Source organism: Culex quinquefasciatus, chromosome 2 (assembly GCF_015732765.1).
Source record: "Culex quinquefasciatus strain JHB chromosome 2, VPISU_Cqui_1.0_pri_paternal, whole genome shotgun sequence".
Classification (NCBI taxonomy): Eukaryota; Metazoa; Arthropoda; class Insecta; order Diptera; family Culicidae; genus Culex; species Culex quinquefasciatus.
In genome coordinates, this window is record NC_051862.1 from 220,836,047 (window position 1) to 220,850,354 (window position 14,308).

General features: G+C 37.3%; 1 protein-coding gene across 7 annotated transcripts in view; it reads right to left on the reverse strand.

Moving 5' to 3' along the window:
* Positions 1 to 14,308, reverse strand: part of LOC6045008 (serine-rich adhesin for platelets) — a 201,094-nt gene that overhangs the window by 7,138 nt on the left and 179,648 nt on the right. For 5 of the 7 annotated variants that reach the window (XM_038252366.1, XM_038252367.1, XM_038252363.1 and 2 more), the window contains 2 exons: positions 3,264 to 3,771; positions 2,749 to 3,201 (listed from right to left, as the gene is read on the reverse strand). In XM_038252366.1, the coding sequence (XP_038108294.1) occupies positions 2,749 to 3,201; positions 3,264 to 3,771 (961 nt within the window). The remainder of the gene's footprint in view (positions 1 to 2,748; positions 3,202 to 3,263; positions 3,772 to 14,308) is intronic. The other 2 variants (XM_038252370.1, XM_038252369.1) reach the window with 2 other exon arrangements.

Consider the following 14,308-nt stretch of genomic DNA (forward strand, 5'->3'; position numbering starts at 1 on the left):
TCAGTATGTTTCTGAACCATTCCTTACGTATTTTAATTGTACCCTTCATTTTACGGAAAAATCGCAAACCTATCAAAGTCACCCCGGCTATCAAAGTCACCCCGTTTTACGGTACACGTTTTTTTAGATTTTATTTTTTCATAAGAAAATCCATTTTTCAAAATCTGTATTTTTTAATTCATGAAATTTTTTGATATATTTTAGGGGACAATAAAACACAGCTTTTGAGCCACAATTTTTGGCCATAATGATTTTTTGAAAAAAATGCGTTGAAAAAAAAGAAATTTTAGTCAAAACTAGTTTTTTTGGTTTCTGTTTGTAAGGCCGTTGCAAATATTGTTTGAAGTTTATGTCAGTCGGCTCTGATCAAAATCAAGGGGGGGAGGGGGCAAAAAAATATAAAAATTGAAATTACAGGCCTAGGTTTCAACATTTGGACGAAAAAAATGTTTTAAAATGCATTTACACGCATCTAGCTGCTTTCCAATCATTAGTTTTCAAAATATCGAGATATTGACGGAATTTTTTTTTCGCGAAGAAAAAACATTTCGTGGGATTGTACATTGGTATTGCATGAAAATTTAAAATGTTTTCAAAGGAGTGCTTAATATGATTATAAACGCAGGAAAATGCATTTTAACTGGTTTTCAGTTGATTAAACTTGATTAAACTTAGTCAAAATTAAACATTAAGTAAATTGAAAACAGGGCCCTTAATCTAAAAATCTGTTAGTACTCTTCGATCACAAATTTAATTTTACATTTAAAACTTAAGTCTGTACAGAACTGGAATCATTTTTTTTTCAAAAAATATTATTTATTTTTTCAAAAAAATCATGACAACATTTTTGCCCAAACTTCTCTATTGCTTAAGGGGTTACATACATGTAAATCGGCTTAAATGTCAGAGGTTGGTTTGAGCACACACTTAAACTTTTTTCAAAATCTGTTTTCAGGGCATTAAAATATACATGTTCATCTACTAACAAAACAAATTTGAAGCCATTTGGTTGTACCGTTGCCGAGATATAGCTAGCTGAAGTTAGCAGTTTTAAAAAACGGGTGCCACGATATCTCAACATTGCTTCGACCAAATCGGCTCAAAATTTTGGTGAAGACTCGTTAAACCGGTCCCGTGTGCATGACGAAGGTCGATTTTGAAAAAGTTTATTTTAAAAAAAGATAAAAATATTTTTCTGTTTAACATATCAAAAATCGCCAGTATGATGATTTTTGTATTTTTTGATAATTCAAAATTTCAAAATCGGGCTTCGTCATGCACCAAGATATGTCTTGAGAGTCTTCACCCAAAATTTCAGCCAATTTGGTCCGTCCCATCTCGAGATATCGTGGCACCCGTAAATCAACTTGGTGTTCAGAGAAAAACGCTCAGAAAGTTAGACAGTTGGCTTTGCGCATGGCAAAATTCTGAGCCTAAATCGGCTCTAACTCAGTTAAATCATGAAATATCTTCATGAAACTTTCAGGAGTGATTGAAAATCATCTTTTAAGTTGATTAAATATTTTTTTGTAATATGACATTTTGTGATTTTCTACATGTATGTAACCCCTTAAAAGTTGCGTTTTTTTTGTTCCCTAAAACATATCAAAAATTTCATAAATAATAAATACTGATTTTGATAAATTGTTTGTGATAAAAAATATTGAAAAATCTGCAATTTTTTCCGTGTACCTATTTTTTTAAGAAAAGTCCTTATCAATACCTACAACTTTGCCGAAGACAGAAAATCGAGCAGAAAACTCCTTCAAAAGTTCAAAAGTATTTCCGAATATTGACGTACTATTTTTGTATGAATGCTGCCAAAAGTGAGTGGAGCCTTATATAGGTGAATTAGTGACACAAAAAGACTTCTTTGGTCACAGGAAAGAACCCTAAAAAGTTAGAACCAAACAGAAAATAAATCAATAAAATATAATGCATTTTCGGTTTTGGTAGAGAATGAGATACATTTTTTGACAAAATATTTAGGTCGTACAATCGGGACTTGAGTTGAAATTATATAAAGTAATGCTAAATTTAATTAGCACGTTTACATGTTTGCTTTTTTTCTGTATTTCTTATCTACATTCTTATTTTTTCACTCATTCCTTAATCCCTAAGACAAGTACTCTATTACTCTCCAATTTACTATTTCACTCATTTATTCACTCACTCACTCATTAACTCCCTCACTCACTCAATAACTCATGCATTCAATCATTCCCTCAACTGCAAAAAAAAACTTGATATTTCATAAAATAAAGCAAAACAATTTAACACGATATTTTGATAAGTTTTTGGCCCAGGAACAGTTTTTTCATATAATAAAAAAAATCAAAAAATCTTTGAAAACTCGCGTTTTGAGATTTACTGGAAAATTGTTTGTTTTCAGCTAGATTAGGGGAACAGCATCTAATTCCAGCGTGCCTCTTATGTTGGCAGGTCAGAACTTTGACATGCAATTAAAGCTAATTAAAAGCGTTTTCAACTGAACTCGAGTGATAAATAGCTCAATAAGAAGTGAGTAAGCAAGTTTCTATCAAAAGCATTGCAAAATTAGTTGTTTATATAGTGAAAATCAGCAAATTGGATGGAGTTAGGAGTGCTTAACCTGCCAAATATACGAGAATTTCCCCTACTACTTTTTGTGTCGTTGTTGTTGACTTTTATTTGGAATCACCTGAATAACACTTGAAAAGGAGTTGAAAATCAATTTCTGAAAACTACACACATGACAATTTTACTCACCCGTCCCGGCACGGCCAGAAAGTTCCCCGGCGGGTAGCCCACGTCCGCCGTCGTCGTAAACTGGTCGAACTCGTCGTCAGCTTCCTCGCCGTCGCTCTCTAAAAAATAATCGTCCTGCCCGAAGCTCTCGCCCATGGCACTGAGGACGCGCGACGACACCGACACACTGTTCCGATGGCCCCGGCTGCTGGCGTACGAGTATCGACGGGGCGGCGGGTTCAACAGGCTGCTGTACCCGCCGCCACCAACCGACGAGAATCGGTGCGGTCGGTTCAGCATCGGCGGCGCACTCACGTTCCCGAGCGACATCAACCGGTCGCGTTTCAGGCCCGGGAAGTTTATGTGGAGTTCCTCCTGGAGGAGGGAAAAGGCCGTCGCTTCGATCGCTTCCTGCAGTTCACGTTCCTCCTCTTCCTGGATGACGGCCGCGGCCACCGCCGCTATCGTGGGATCCTGAGTGGGGAGAGAGTTGATTGAGTCGATGAAGATCTTCGCGGTTGAACAACGCCCCCTACCTTGAGCGCCTTGGTCGTGGACCGGCTACGGCTCTTGTAGATCACCAGGAACACCATAAGGCCAAAGAAGCCACCGAGCGTGGCAGCGATCCGGACGCCAGTCATCACGTCGTACGTCGCGTAAAACTCCATCCTGAGCCGTTCCCGGTCCCGGTCGGCCTGCGTCTGGTTGCTGCAGAGACGAGACGAGGGCAGTGAGAGTGAGGGAGTGGAACTGGTGCCGGGAGAACCTGTGCTAGCAGGACTCGCAGTAGTCGACGGTGGAGTGCCTTCCGAAGGTTTGAGTGTGGCAACAGCAGCGATAGTAGTTGAGGCAGTCGAAGTGGTAGAAGAAGGTCTAATACTAGCAGCAGTCGTTAGAAGAGTAGTCGGAGTGGCGACGGAAGTTGATGGTGTTCTACTAGTTGCAGTCGGAGCTTGAGTACTAGTTGTTGTCGTTGTAGAACTACTGCTAGCTAAGCTGATGGTGTCTAAACTACTTTCGCTACTACTAGTTGAACTGATGAGTCTAAGTAGAGAGATGGCACACCAAATAGTAAAAGCACACACAAACACACAAAATACAAACATATTCACAACCGTCGGTTGACGGTTGGTTAAGTAGTCACATCGAAGAAGGTCCCCATCGTGGAGGAAAATTAACGGATAGAGATCCAGAGAGAGGGACGATTAAACAGGTAACACGAGAAAATAGAACGAGAGAGAGAGAGAAGAGAAAAAGAAAACAGACATTTGTACCAAAGTGAGACAGACGATTTGGTCGAGTTGATAACAATTACTATGACTGAAAAAAGCAAAGTTGATTAGCGGGCGCGACAGTTGGTGGGTGTGTGTGGTGTAATCACGATAAACATTCAACCAGTTAGAAGGGATGGGCTCGTTAGTTGGAAATCAGGATTTCGTCGCTTGTGTAATATCTTGATACAACGACGAGAAAATCGATTTTAAATTTGATGGTTAATATTTTCAAAACTATAAATGATGGAGTTAAATTTTTGATGCAACGCTCCAAGTTTCAACAAATTTGGTTATACCAGTTTTATAATGTAAACCAAAATCTGAAATCCACGTATCAAAAGTATGCTTTGGAAGTAAAAAAAAAGTGATACGTGTCACAAGTGTCAGAATTTCTATACAAACTAAACTAAGCTTCACTCAATAGTTTAATTTAAACATCGGGAAAGATGTAGAGCACAATCCAGAGCAACCGAATATGAGTCCGATTTTAAAGTAGTGTGAAACGTGATTATTTTTTTAATAACACAAAATCACTTTGCTTAATGTGGGGAATCAACTATTCGTTTTCAAATTTTAAAAATTGTTTAGTACTCCTGAAGAAACTGAAAAATTACATAGAAGTATGGGCTAGTTTACTGCCCATAATTGAAAATTCGGCTATTATGCCAAATCAAGTAATCCGAGAAAAACGCGTTTTAGTGTTTGTCACAAAATCTCCGTCAAGGCAATTTCCCATAAGAGTGGCATATTAGCCGTTTGGTTTTTCGTATCGGCAGCCAAGTCTAAACACTATTTCAGTGAAATTCAAGTTCCAGGAGATGCGTTGGAACATCCGCTACCACCTGGTGCTAATATCTCGTTTTTGCCAAAAGTGGATATTAGCCGTTTTTTTAATGGTGGGCAGTTTATCAAATCTTAAATTATTTAGGAAATATTTTTTTGAAAAAAAAACGAATTTTAAGCAAAATGTTATGGCGACCGTTTTAATGAAAAAAAAAAACAATTTTCAATTGTAAAGTATTTATAATCCAGACTCGATTATCCGAAGGCCTTGCTGAAATTTCACTTCGGATAATAGAAACCTCGGATAATCGAATCACAAAAAAAATAGTTTCGTTGTCTTGTTTTTGATTCTTAAGCTTAAGTATGACCCCAAAAATACTCTAAAGTGATTTAGAATTTATAAATCCAAGATGGCGGCCAAAATGGCGGTGATGTTATATTTTAAAAACGCATTTTTTAATAAAATCGGCAGTCAACCAGTAAAATTTAACTAGGATGGGATTGCATAACTCGTTTTTGATGTTTAAAATAAGAAAATAAAAAAATACAAAAAAATGTTTTTGTTCATGATTCGATTATCCGAAGTCCCATGTAAAACCTTCGGATAATCGAACTTCGCATAATCGAAACTTCGGATAATCGAGTCTGGACTGTACCTATTTTTTTTTGTTGAATTAGTGCTTAATTTTAGAGTTTTATTTTTTGAAAAAAAAAATCATTAAAAAAATTCAGGAAATTTCTGGCAAAAATGGATGCAATTTGAAGTTACAAGCCATGATTTAAACATTTTAATAAAAAACGAAGTGTTTAAATGCATGAAACATCTGTCTTTTTGTTCCCAAAATATCCAAAATATGTAACGATTTTTTTTTGTCCACTAGGGTGGGTCAGAAAAGCAAAAAGTTGAGCTAGATCGGATAGGCGGGCAGAAAATCATAGTTTCACATCCACAGAAGCTCTCCTGAAAATGTCAGCCAATTTGGTTAAGAATTCGAGGTGCCCATTCGTTTGAAAATTTGTATTGGATTTTGGACCCGTTAGTATGGGGAAAACGACACTTTTTGCATTATATTGTCATGAAAATTCAAAATTGAACCAAATAACTTTCTGGGCGAGCTGTTTATAGATTTTTATATGGGGAACAACTTTGTAGAACATCGCGAAACGATCTGAGCTGATCTGGCTTAGTTATAAGTGGTTTAAGCTAAGTTGTTTTTCCAGGGTCAACTCCACGACTAAAGTATAGTCTTTTTATCTAAATGGTCATTATGATCAGGCAAAATAAACTGTCTGACAGATGACGAACTTGTTTTCATTTGTTGGCGAAACTTTATGGATTCGAGTGGAAGTTGAGGTGAGTGTCGAAACTTTTCCAAAGTAGTTCTGTACATTTGGACCATCAGATCTTTCAAACAAAAACAAAACCTCTATGGGAAAGAGTGCCAATTTTAGAGCGGGTTGGCAAAGATTAGCCAAGACGGACGGTTCGCAAATACCGCTGGGGACAAACAAAACAAGCCATCTCCAGATTAGTCAGAATACTATGCATGTGGCATGTGGCTCCAAACTCTGATCATTTACTCGGACGCAATTAGTGGAATTTAATGACTAGGCGATTATCATCAACTTTAGAAGAAAAAAAAAATAGTCATCGCTACTTTCTAAGGTGTCTTTTAGGAAATTTTCTAAGCTAAATAATTGTGGTTGTCTTTTTAATCTCATCTTTTTTAAACACGTTTTTCAAATACCTTGATGGAGTGGATATTTTTGTTTAGTTTTTCTTGGTTAAACATAATTTTTATTTTTGTTAAAACTTAATGTTTTTCAACAATGCATTTTCAACAGTAAAACATTTTATAAAACACATAAAACAAGTTAGTCATTAGTAGTTAGATTTTAAAACATATTTTTTATCTATGCACCAGGTTAATGCTTGCTTTTAAGGTGTTAAAAGGTGTTTTTTTGCGATAAAAAATTTGGATTCAAATTCAACATTTCGAGGATAAGATTTTTCAGATAGATCGCACGATTATATTTTGTTTATTTTCCAAAGTCAGTATGGACCATTATTTGTGTTGAAACTGGTTTATTTTAGGCCATTGCAATTTTCATTTCCCTCTTCAAAAATTCCTCAAAAAATCAGAGGGCAAAAAATATACAGACTTAAATTGGAATAGAAAAAAACTTTCATTATTAACTATTCAGAATAGATTATATAACACTTATTTTTGCATTTTCAAACATAACAAATCTATTAAATATTTTTTTGGATTTTTTTTGCAAATTTGGGATTTTGGGACAACGGAATTGGTAAAAGACGTATAAATTTATTTTTTTGCTCAAATTTAAAATTCAGGCACTTTAAATCTAGTGATTTCTACTACCAAATCTTTTTTTCCGATAACTGATTTTTAACGGTTCAAAATACCCAAGATATTGAGATAATAAATTGTTGGCCTTTTCCGATCTTAAGTTCTATGTTTTATTTATCTTTATTTAAAAAAATAAAAAATAAAAACTTAATAATCATTAAAAGTTGATCGTCGACAGCTTTTTCAAATTTTACTCCAAGATTTTTGAATAATTTTGAAGAAGGGAGGAACAAAACTTGAAATAAAATTTGTATTGACCTGATTATAATTAATTCATAAAAAGTTTAATTTTCCAAATATTCAATTGCCTTTTTGTTTAACTGCATTCAAATGTTGCCCACTTTAAGACCGCCAATTCGCACAACCATTGCGTAACACGCGCTTGGAAAATGTGATCTGCAGACCTTCTACCCCACCCAAGAGTCCCCAGAGTTCACCTGCCGGCCCCGTCTAACACTGTGCTAATAGATCAAACGCACGACACGCCCGGACCTTTTAAACCTGTCAGATGAATGTGTCGAGATAGAGGTCTGACCCTGCCCTGACGGGTCGTCGTCGTCGCGTCTGCCAGGCCAGGTGATGTTGTTATGTAACGTACCAGCAGCGGTTCGGGACGTGCTGATTTCAATCCACCCCCTCCCTGAGTTGAGCCGGGAAATGGCGAGGCGTGATAAGATTTATTGCAAAGAGAGACTTGTTGAATTTGTTACCTCGCGTCGGTTACGCGATGTGTGTGTGAGTTTTTTTTTGTGTAGGGGAAAGAGGTGTTGTGCGGGAATAAATTAGCTGGAAAGAGGATATCCAACACGAGGGATTTGTTTGGAAGGACTCTAGGCTTCCCTATTGGGATCGTTCGTGTTTGCTATAGGTGGTGCCTTTTTGTGAGTGTGTTTTTTTAAGTGTTGAAAGGAGTGCCAAGGCAATAGGATTTTATTGAGCTGTTAAGGACGGTATTATTTTACCGTAATATATTGCAATGTAACGCAATTATTCAGCAGTAATGTTTTGACCTCACCTAGATAGAGTAAGTGCAATGCAATTGAATAAATTGCATTGCATGTTTGAAAACATTTCAAGCTTGAAGTATAATAATGAAGTACCAAGCTTCTCCATGATTTGTGTATTATGCAAAATATCGATTTCTCAACATCAATTGAAAGCAATCACAATAAAATAGTTCCAATACAGATCCTCTAGCCACAAGTGGTTTATTATCGGTTATTTCTGCATTCCTCATTGATGGCACTCCAGCATCCAAAGCCAATGTGAACAAAAAAAACCCTTCGAAAAAACACCCCCTGAATGGCTTTAACCACAAACGGGACAGTGATTTTTCCACACCCCACCCAGCATATGTTTACACCAAGCTGCTCGCAGTTGGGGGTGGTCATGAACGCGATGGTTGAACGTGGCTGTTCCAGTTTTAATGGGCTCCCACGGGGATGATGATGGTGTCTGACCAACAACTAACCAACCCACGCCAGGGAACTGCATCTTCTCCGGCCTGGACTATTATCTGCATCGCCCAGTATTTCCCCCCATTTGAATTTTTTTTTTTTTTTTTTTTTTGGGGTTTTAAAGGTTTGTTTATTTAGACATAATTCGTGTTACAAAACTTTCCCTGCGCTTAACAAATGTTCAATAAGCTTCCGAAACAAAACCTTGCGTTTTTACGTTCATTCCACCTATGCTCTCTGATTTCTTTTTTCAACACGAATAGTGATGGTTCTGATACTCTCAAGTTGTAACTAATAGTTTTTACTGCAAGCCATAAAGCTGCTTTTTCTGAAATGCTTTTTTCATCGAGTTCCAATTGAAGAATATCCTCTAAATCAACAACGTTTAATTTATAGCGATTTTGGACAATACGACTGCTCCACTCCCACACTTCCTTTGCTTTCAGGCACTCTTTTATTCTGTGTGCATTAGAGTCAATTCCACCACACTTGTCGCATACACTTGAAGTCAGATTACCAATATTGTAGCTCATTAGTTTCTCTTTGTTCGGTATCAAATCATTTACAAAATCATACATCTTTGCACGGTCTTTCATTTCAAGAAAATTTGCGCTACAATTTTTCCAGATTAAATCCCACTTTAAACTTACTTTGCCTTCGACATCTGGAGATTTACTATCAAGTGAAACAAAATAGTTATAAAACAGTTTAACAGTATTGATATCAAAATTTTCAACCACCACCTTCCCTTCATTTAACCATTCTCTTGCGTTACGTGTAAGTTTTTGTTGTGAAACGAAATCTACCAAATAACTTTCATCTGTTGGAATGCCATGAACATTAAAATTACAAAAAATATGTTTAAGGAATAATGCCTTAGATTTTGCTTCAGGATCAACAAGCCTGAGACCTCCTTTGACAAAGTCTAGATAAAGTTGTTTTCTATCCAATTTGAAAATGTATCCTTTCCAAATGAACTTGCCACATGCTGATTTTATTTGAGCTAGATGAGAATTTGCCGGTGGAAACAGTTGTGCAACGTACCATAGTTTTGATAAAATATAAGTATTTAAAATTATACACCGTTCAATTATATTAATTTTCCTTACATTATGCTGAAGCATTGATAAATTGATGTTCGTAACAAGTCGCTTATAATTATTGTTTACTGTAGTTGACCAATTTTTTCCAAAAGTGATCCCAAGAACTTTTAAAGAGTCAGTCTCTTTAAATTTCTGTGGACCAAGCAAAGCATTGTTTAGCCTTAAAAAAACTGATTTTGAAAAATTTATTCTGATCGATGCATACTTTGAAAATGTGTCAATTACTTCTATTAAACTATCAAATTCATTATCTTTCTTAACAAAAACAACAATGTCATCGGCAAAAGCTAAAACATTTATGAATTTTCCATATACTAAAACGGGAGGAACAGTAACTGCAATTTTTCTAAGCAGAGGTTCTATGTAAAGTACAAATAGGATCATGCTTAAAGGACAACCCTGTCGTACTGAACTACTAATATTTATTTCAGCAGTTAAAAATCCGTTGACCAGAACACGAGAGGCTGCATTAGAATACAAACTTTTTAAACAATTTATTAGTAGAGTAGGTAGCCCAAACTTTTCCAAAACTTTCCAGAGATAAGTGTGATTAACTCTATCAAATGCTTTGTTCAAATCCGCGCTCACTAAACAACCTTTAAATCGCTTAGACTCACATGAACGTGTGAGAATACGGCGAATATCTTTCAAATTTTCTATGCAAGAGGTATTTGGCAAACAAGCTGTTTGGCCAAAACCCAGCAATTTACTCATATAAAACTTCAAACGTTCAGCAATCATTTTCATGAATAATTTATAATCGCAATTCAACAAACTAATCGGACGATAGTCATCCAAATCTACACTATTAGCGCCTTTTTTAGGAATCAAAGTTATAATTCCGTCTGTAAAACTTTTCGACGGTCGCATGTTTCCCGAAAGATATCCATTAAATAATATTAATAAATCAGCTTTCAAAGAATCAAAATTATTTATATAAAACTCATATGTTAATCCATCAGGGCCCGGTGATTTTTTACGTGTACAATTTTTTAAGATTTCCTCGATTTCAAATTCTGTTATAGGCCGCATAATGTCATCGCGGTCCTCTTGATCTAGTGAATTACTTAAACAATGTATAGGATCCTCTGCACTGAGTTGTTGAGAATCGTTATTATCTTCAGTGAATAAATTAGAATAATATTGATAAACTTTATTTTTCAAAATATTTATGTCTACGACTAAGATGTTACCCTCCTTAAGTCTTAAATTTGAACTAGAATTAAGTCTCTTTATTTGAGCTGAAACTTGGTACAAATTTACCATTTCATTCTGCAACAAATTTCCATTATTTAAATTGTTTCCTAAATGCATCAAACGGTTTGATTCAATCTCATATAAACGAGATTTAATCATTTTAATATCTAATAAGGTTTCTTCATTCTTATTTTTCTTGTCCATCCATTCTATCATTTTTCCATAAGAGTAAGATTTTTCATTAGAAATACGTTGGTTCAACTCCCAGCTCTTATTTTGATAAAATTGTTTAAACTTATTTTTTGCAATACTGTTCCACCAAAAATTTTTATCATCGGTGTACTGATGTCTTAACTTCCTTACTTCAAAACATTCAGAAAATTGATCCGAAACTGCATTATCGTTAACGATTGTACTGTTTATTTTCCAATAACCACGACCTCTTACAGAAAGCTCACTGCAAGATTTGATCTTCATCATAATTGCATTATGATCAGAAAATGCAACCGGAAGTGTTGCATAATCTAAAACATTTTCCAAAAAAGCAGATGGCGCATAAAAACGATCAAGCCTTGATTCTGTGTCACCCCGAAAGAAAGTAAACTGGTTTTTACGCATATCAACTGCAATGTCTCTAAAATTAAAAAGTTCAACAAGTCGCTTCAAACCGGTAGAATAATTTTTATTCGAACCAGCAGTGTCGAACGCGTTCAAAATGCAGTTAAAATCGCCTCCAACCACACAGAATTTGGACCCCGCTTTATTTAAATGGATTGTCATATTGTCCAAAAATAAAACATCCCGCTCTTTCTTACGGTTTGTGCCCGAGAATGCATACACATTAATATAGTTGATGTGATTAATTATCACTGAGGATATTCTTCCATTTGGGTCGAGAAGAGGGCTGCTGAAATCAAAAGTTTTTCTAATCAAAATGGCAGTACCAGAACCACTATCACTTAAATTTACGATGGGAGCATGCGATGGAATAAACGAAAAGTTATCATAGGATACCTCTTGCAGGAAAATAACGTCTAAATCATTAATATAAATAAAATCTTTCAAGAGCTGTTTGTTAATTACACTATTCGAACTATTTAAATTTACAGATCCTAATTTATAAGTGAAATTCATCATTAAAACCTATCAATTACTAAACTAATTAAATCTAATATGCAAAATTACAACTAAAGATAATAAATGCAAAAAAAGAAACCCCTATTCTCCTACCAAATCACAGTAAAACGTCGTCCAAAACTTCCCCCTCACACCCCTGTTCCCCCCCAGTCCCCTGTTCCCCCCCGGTTCCCTGTCCCCCCTCAGACCCCGCTACCTTCATTTCGTCGACGCCATCCACATCCATCTCACCACTACTCGGCTGCTTGGCTGCCTCGTTCGTCTCTGCCGTCACGATGATCTTCGGCTTCTTCGAGTCGCCGTTCTTCGGTGCCGATCGACTTCTGTCTCTGTTCCGCTGCGCATCACTGATAGCGGTCGGACGCGGAGTTCGCGGACGCAAAAACTTCGGATCGACCGAACCCGATGCACCCGATGAACCAGCCGAACTTGAACGCACTTTCTTTGGGTTTTCTTGTTCTTCTCCTTCTTCGGTGGCACCACGCGCCAGCCGTCTCCATCTTGCTTGTTCTCCTGCTGTGGCTGCTGCAATTGATCTGCGACTGCTGCTAAAGCTTGAGACCAAAGATCGTCCGTCTCCTTCGCCGCTGTGAACTGCTTTCCGCTGGAAGGTCCAGCGGGGGGAGCCTTTTCCTTCACTTCCACCATACTCTGCTGCGGTTTCATCAAAGCCGTTTGAGGAAACAGAGCGTTGAGGTTCGTCATCGTTGCCTCTGGTTCCTTGCTCAAGGTAGGTTCCGCCATTTTCTGCTTGAACCACCGAGCAGCTCCACCAGCAACTGCGGCACTGTAGGAACCGCGGCTAGCATCCAACCGGGTATTGACAGTTTTCCGTTCGGGACACTCTGCCTTGATATGGTCCGTCGCACCGCAAAGGAAGCACTTGTTCACCAAACCTTCGTAGAAAACCCTTGCTCGAATGTTCCGCACATGAAGGGACGCCGGAATCTCCGTACCCTCCTTCAGCTCGATGTACGCTCCTCGGACGGATGTCCAGATAGGAAACCCGTTTCCTCGCCGTACTTTTCGCGAATCAGCCGCTGGATTCGGCCGTACTTGGACAGAGCCGTCCCGATCTCGCGATCGTCCACCTCCGGCGGTAGGTTGAACAGCCGCACGTACTTCACCACCGCGTTTGCTGGTGACAGGCGAACCTGCGTCGACTCGTACTTGTTGTACGCAAACTCCATGGTTCCGGGCAACCTGGCCAGAGTGGCCTTGAATTCTTCCTCGTTCTTGAACTTCACGATCACAGAAGCGTCCAACTTGTCCTTGTACATGGACAGCAGATGTTCCGCCTTCAGCTTCATCTTCCCGCGCATGAAATCAAAGATTTCCGGTTCCGTAGGTTCTCGGCAGTTGCCGGCAAACCGAATCTTCAAGGAGTTGGTCTTGAGGTCACTTTCCGCCATTTTCACTCCGCGTTATCGAAATAACAAAAGAAAAAAAACCACTATTGTTCTTATAACAAAGAACCGGCAGCGCGCACGCTGGTCACGAATCGGAAGATTTTAGATACTCGCTCTTGAAACACGTCTAGCTGTGACAATGTCCAAACACGAACTGTAATTGAATGCAGTTTTGTGTGGTGTGGTGGTTGGTTGGTTATGTTTATCGTTATTACACAATACACACACACATACATGTAGTTGTACAGAGGTTAACGGTTTAGTACATATTGCTAGGCTATTATATATAGACATTTATTGATACGATGAGTTTATATTGTATCGAGGGATAGTTACACAACCACACGATTGAAGCGAGGGAAGGTGGGAAGTTGGAGTTTTGAAATTGCAGTCAGTTTAAGGATAGTACGGTAGAGTTTTCAAATCAAAGTTTACTTTCAAATTAAAATAGAGGGCAAACATTCAATATTACGCCCTTTTAAAATTATAGTCTTGAATAAAAAAAATAAAAATTATTTTCAAAAAGATCAGAAAATGACACAGACGTTTCATTTTTTAGCATTTAAAATCGGACCACTAATTGCTGAGACAACATTTTTTTTTTAAATCAAGACTTCAAAAGGCCCAAACATTCGATATTTATTCCGATCAAAAAGATCGGAAAATTTCACGAATGTTTCTTATTTTAACATTGAAAATCGGACCATTATTTGCTGAGATATCGACATTAGAAAATGGTGGGTTGTTTGGGTGAGACTTAGAAAACATCAATTTTCATGTTTTTAAACCTTTGCCTGGCAATATCTCAGCCACTTAGGGTCGTATCAACAAAGTTCAAAATAGCAAAAT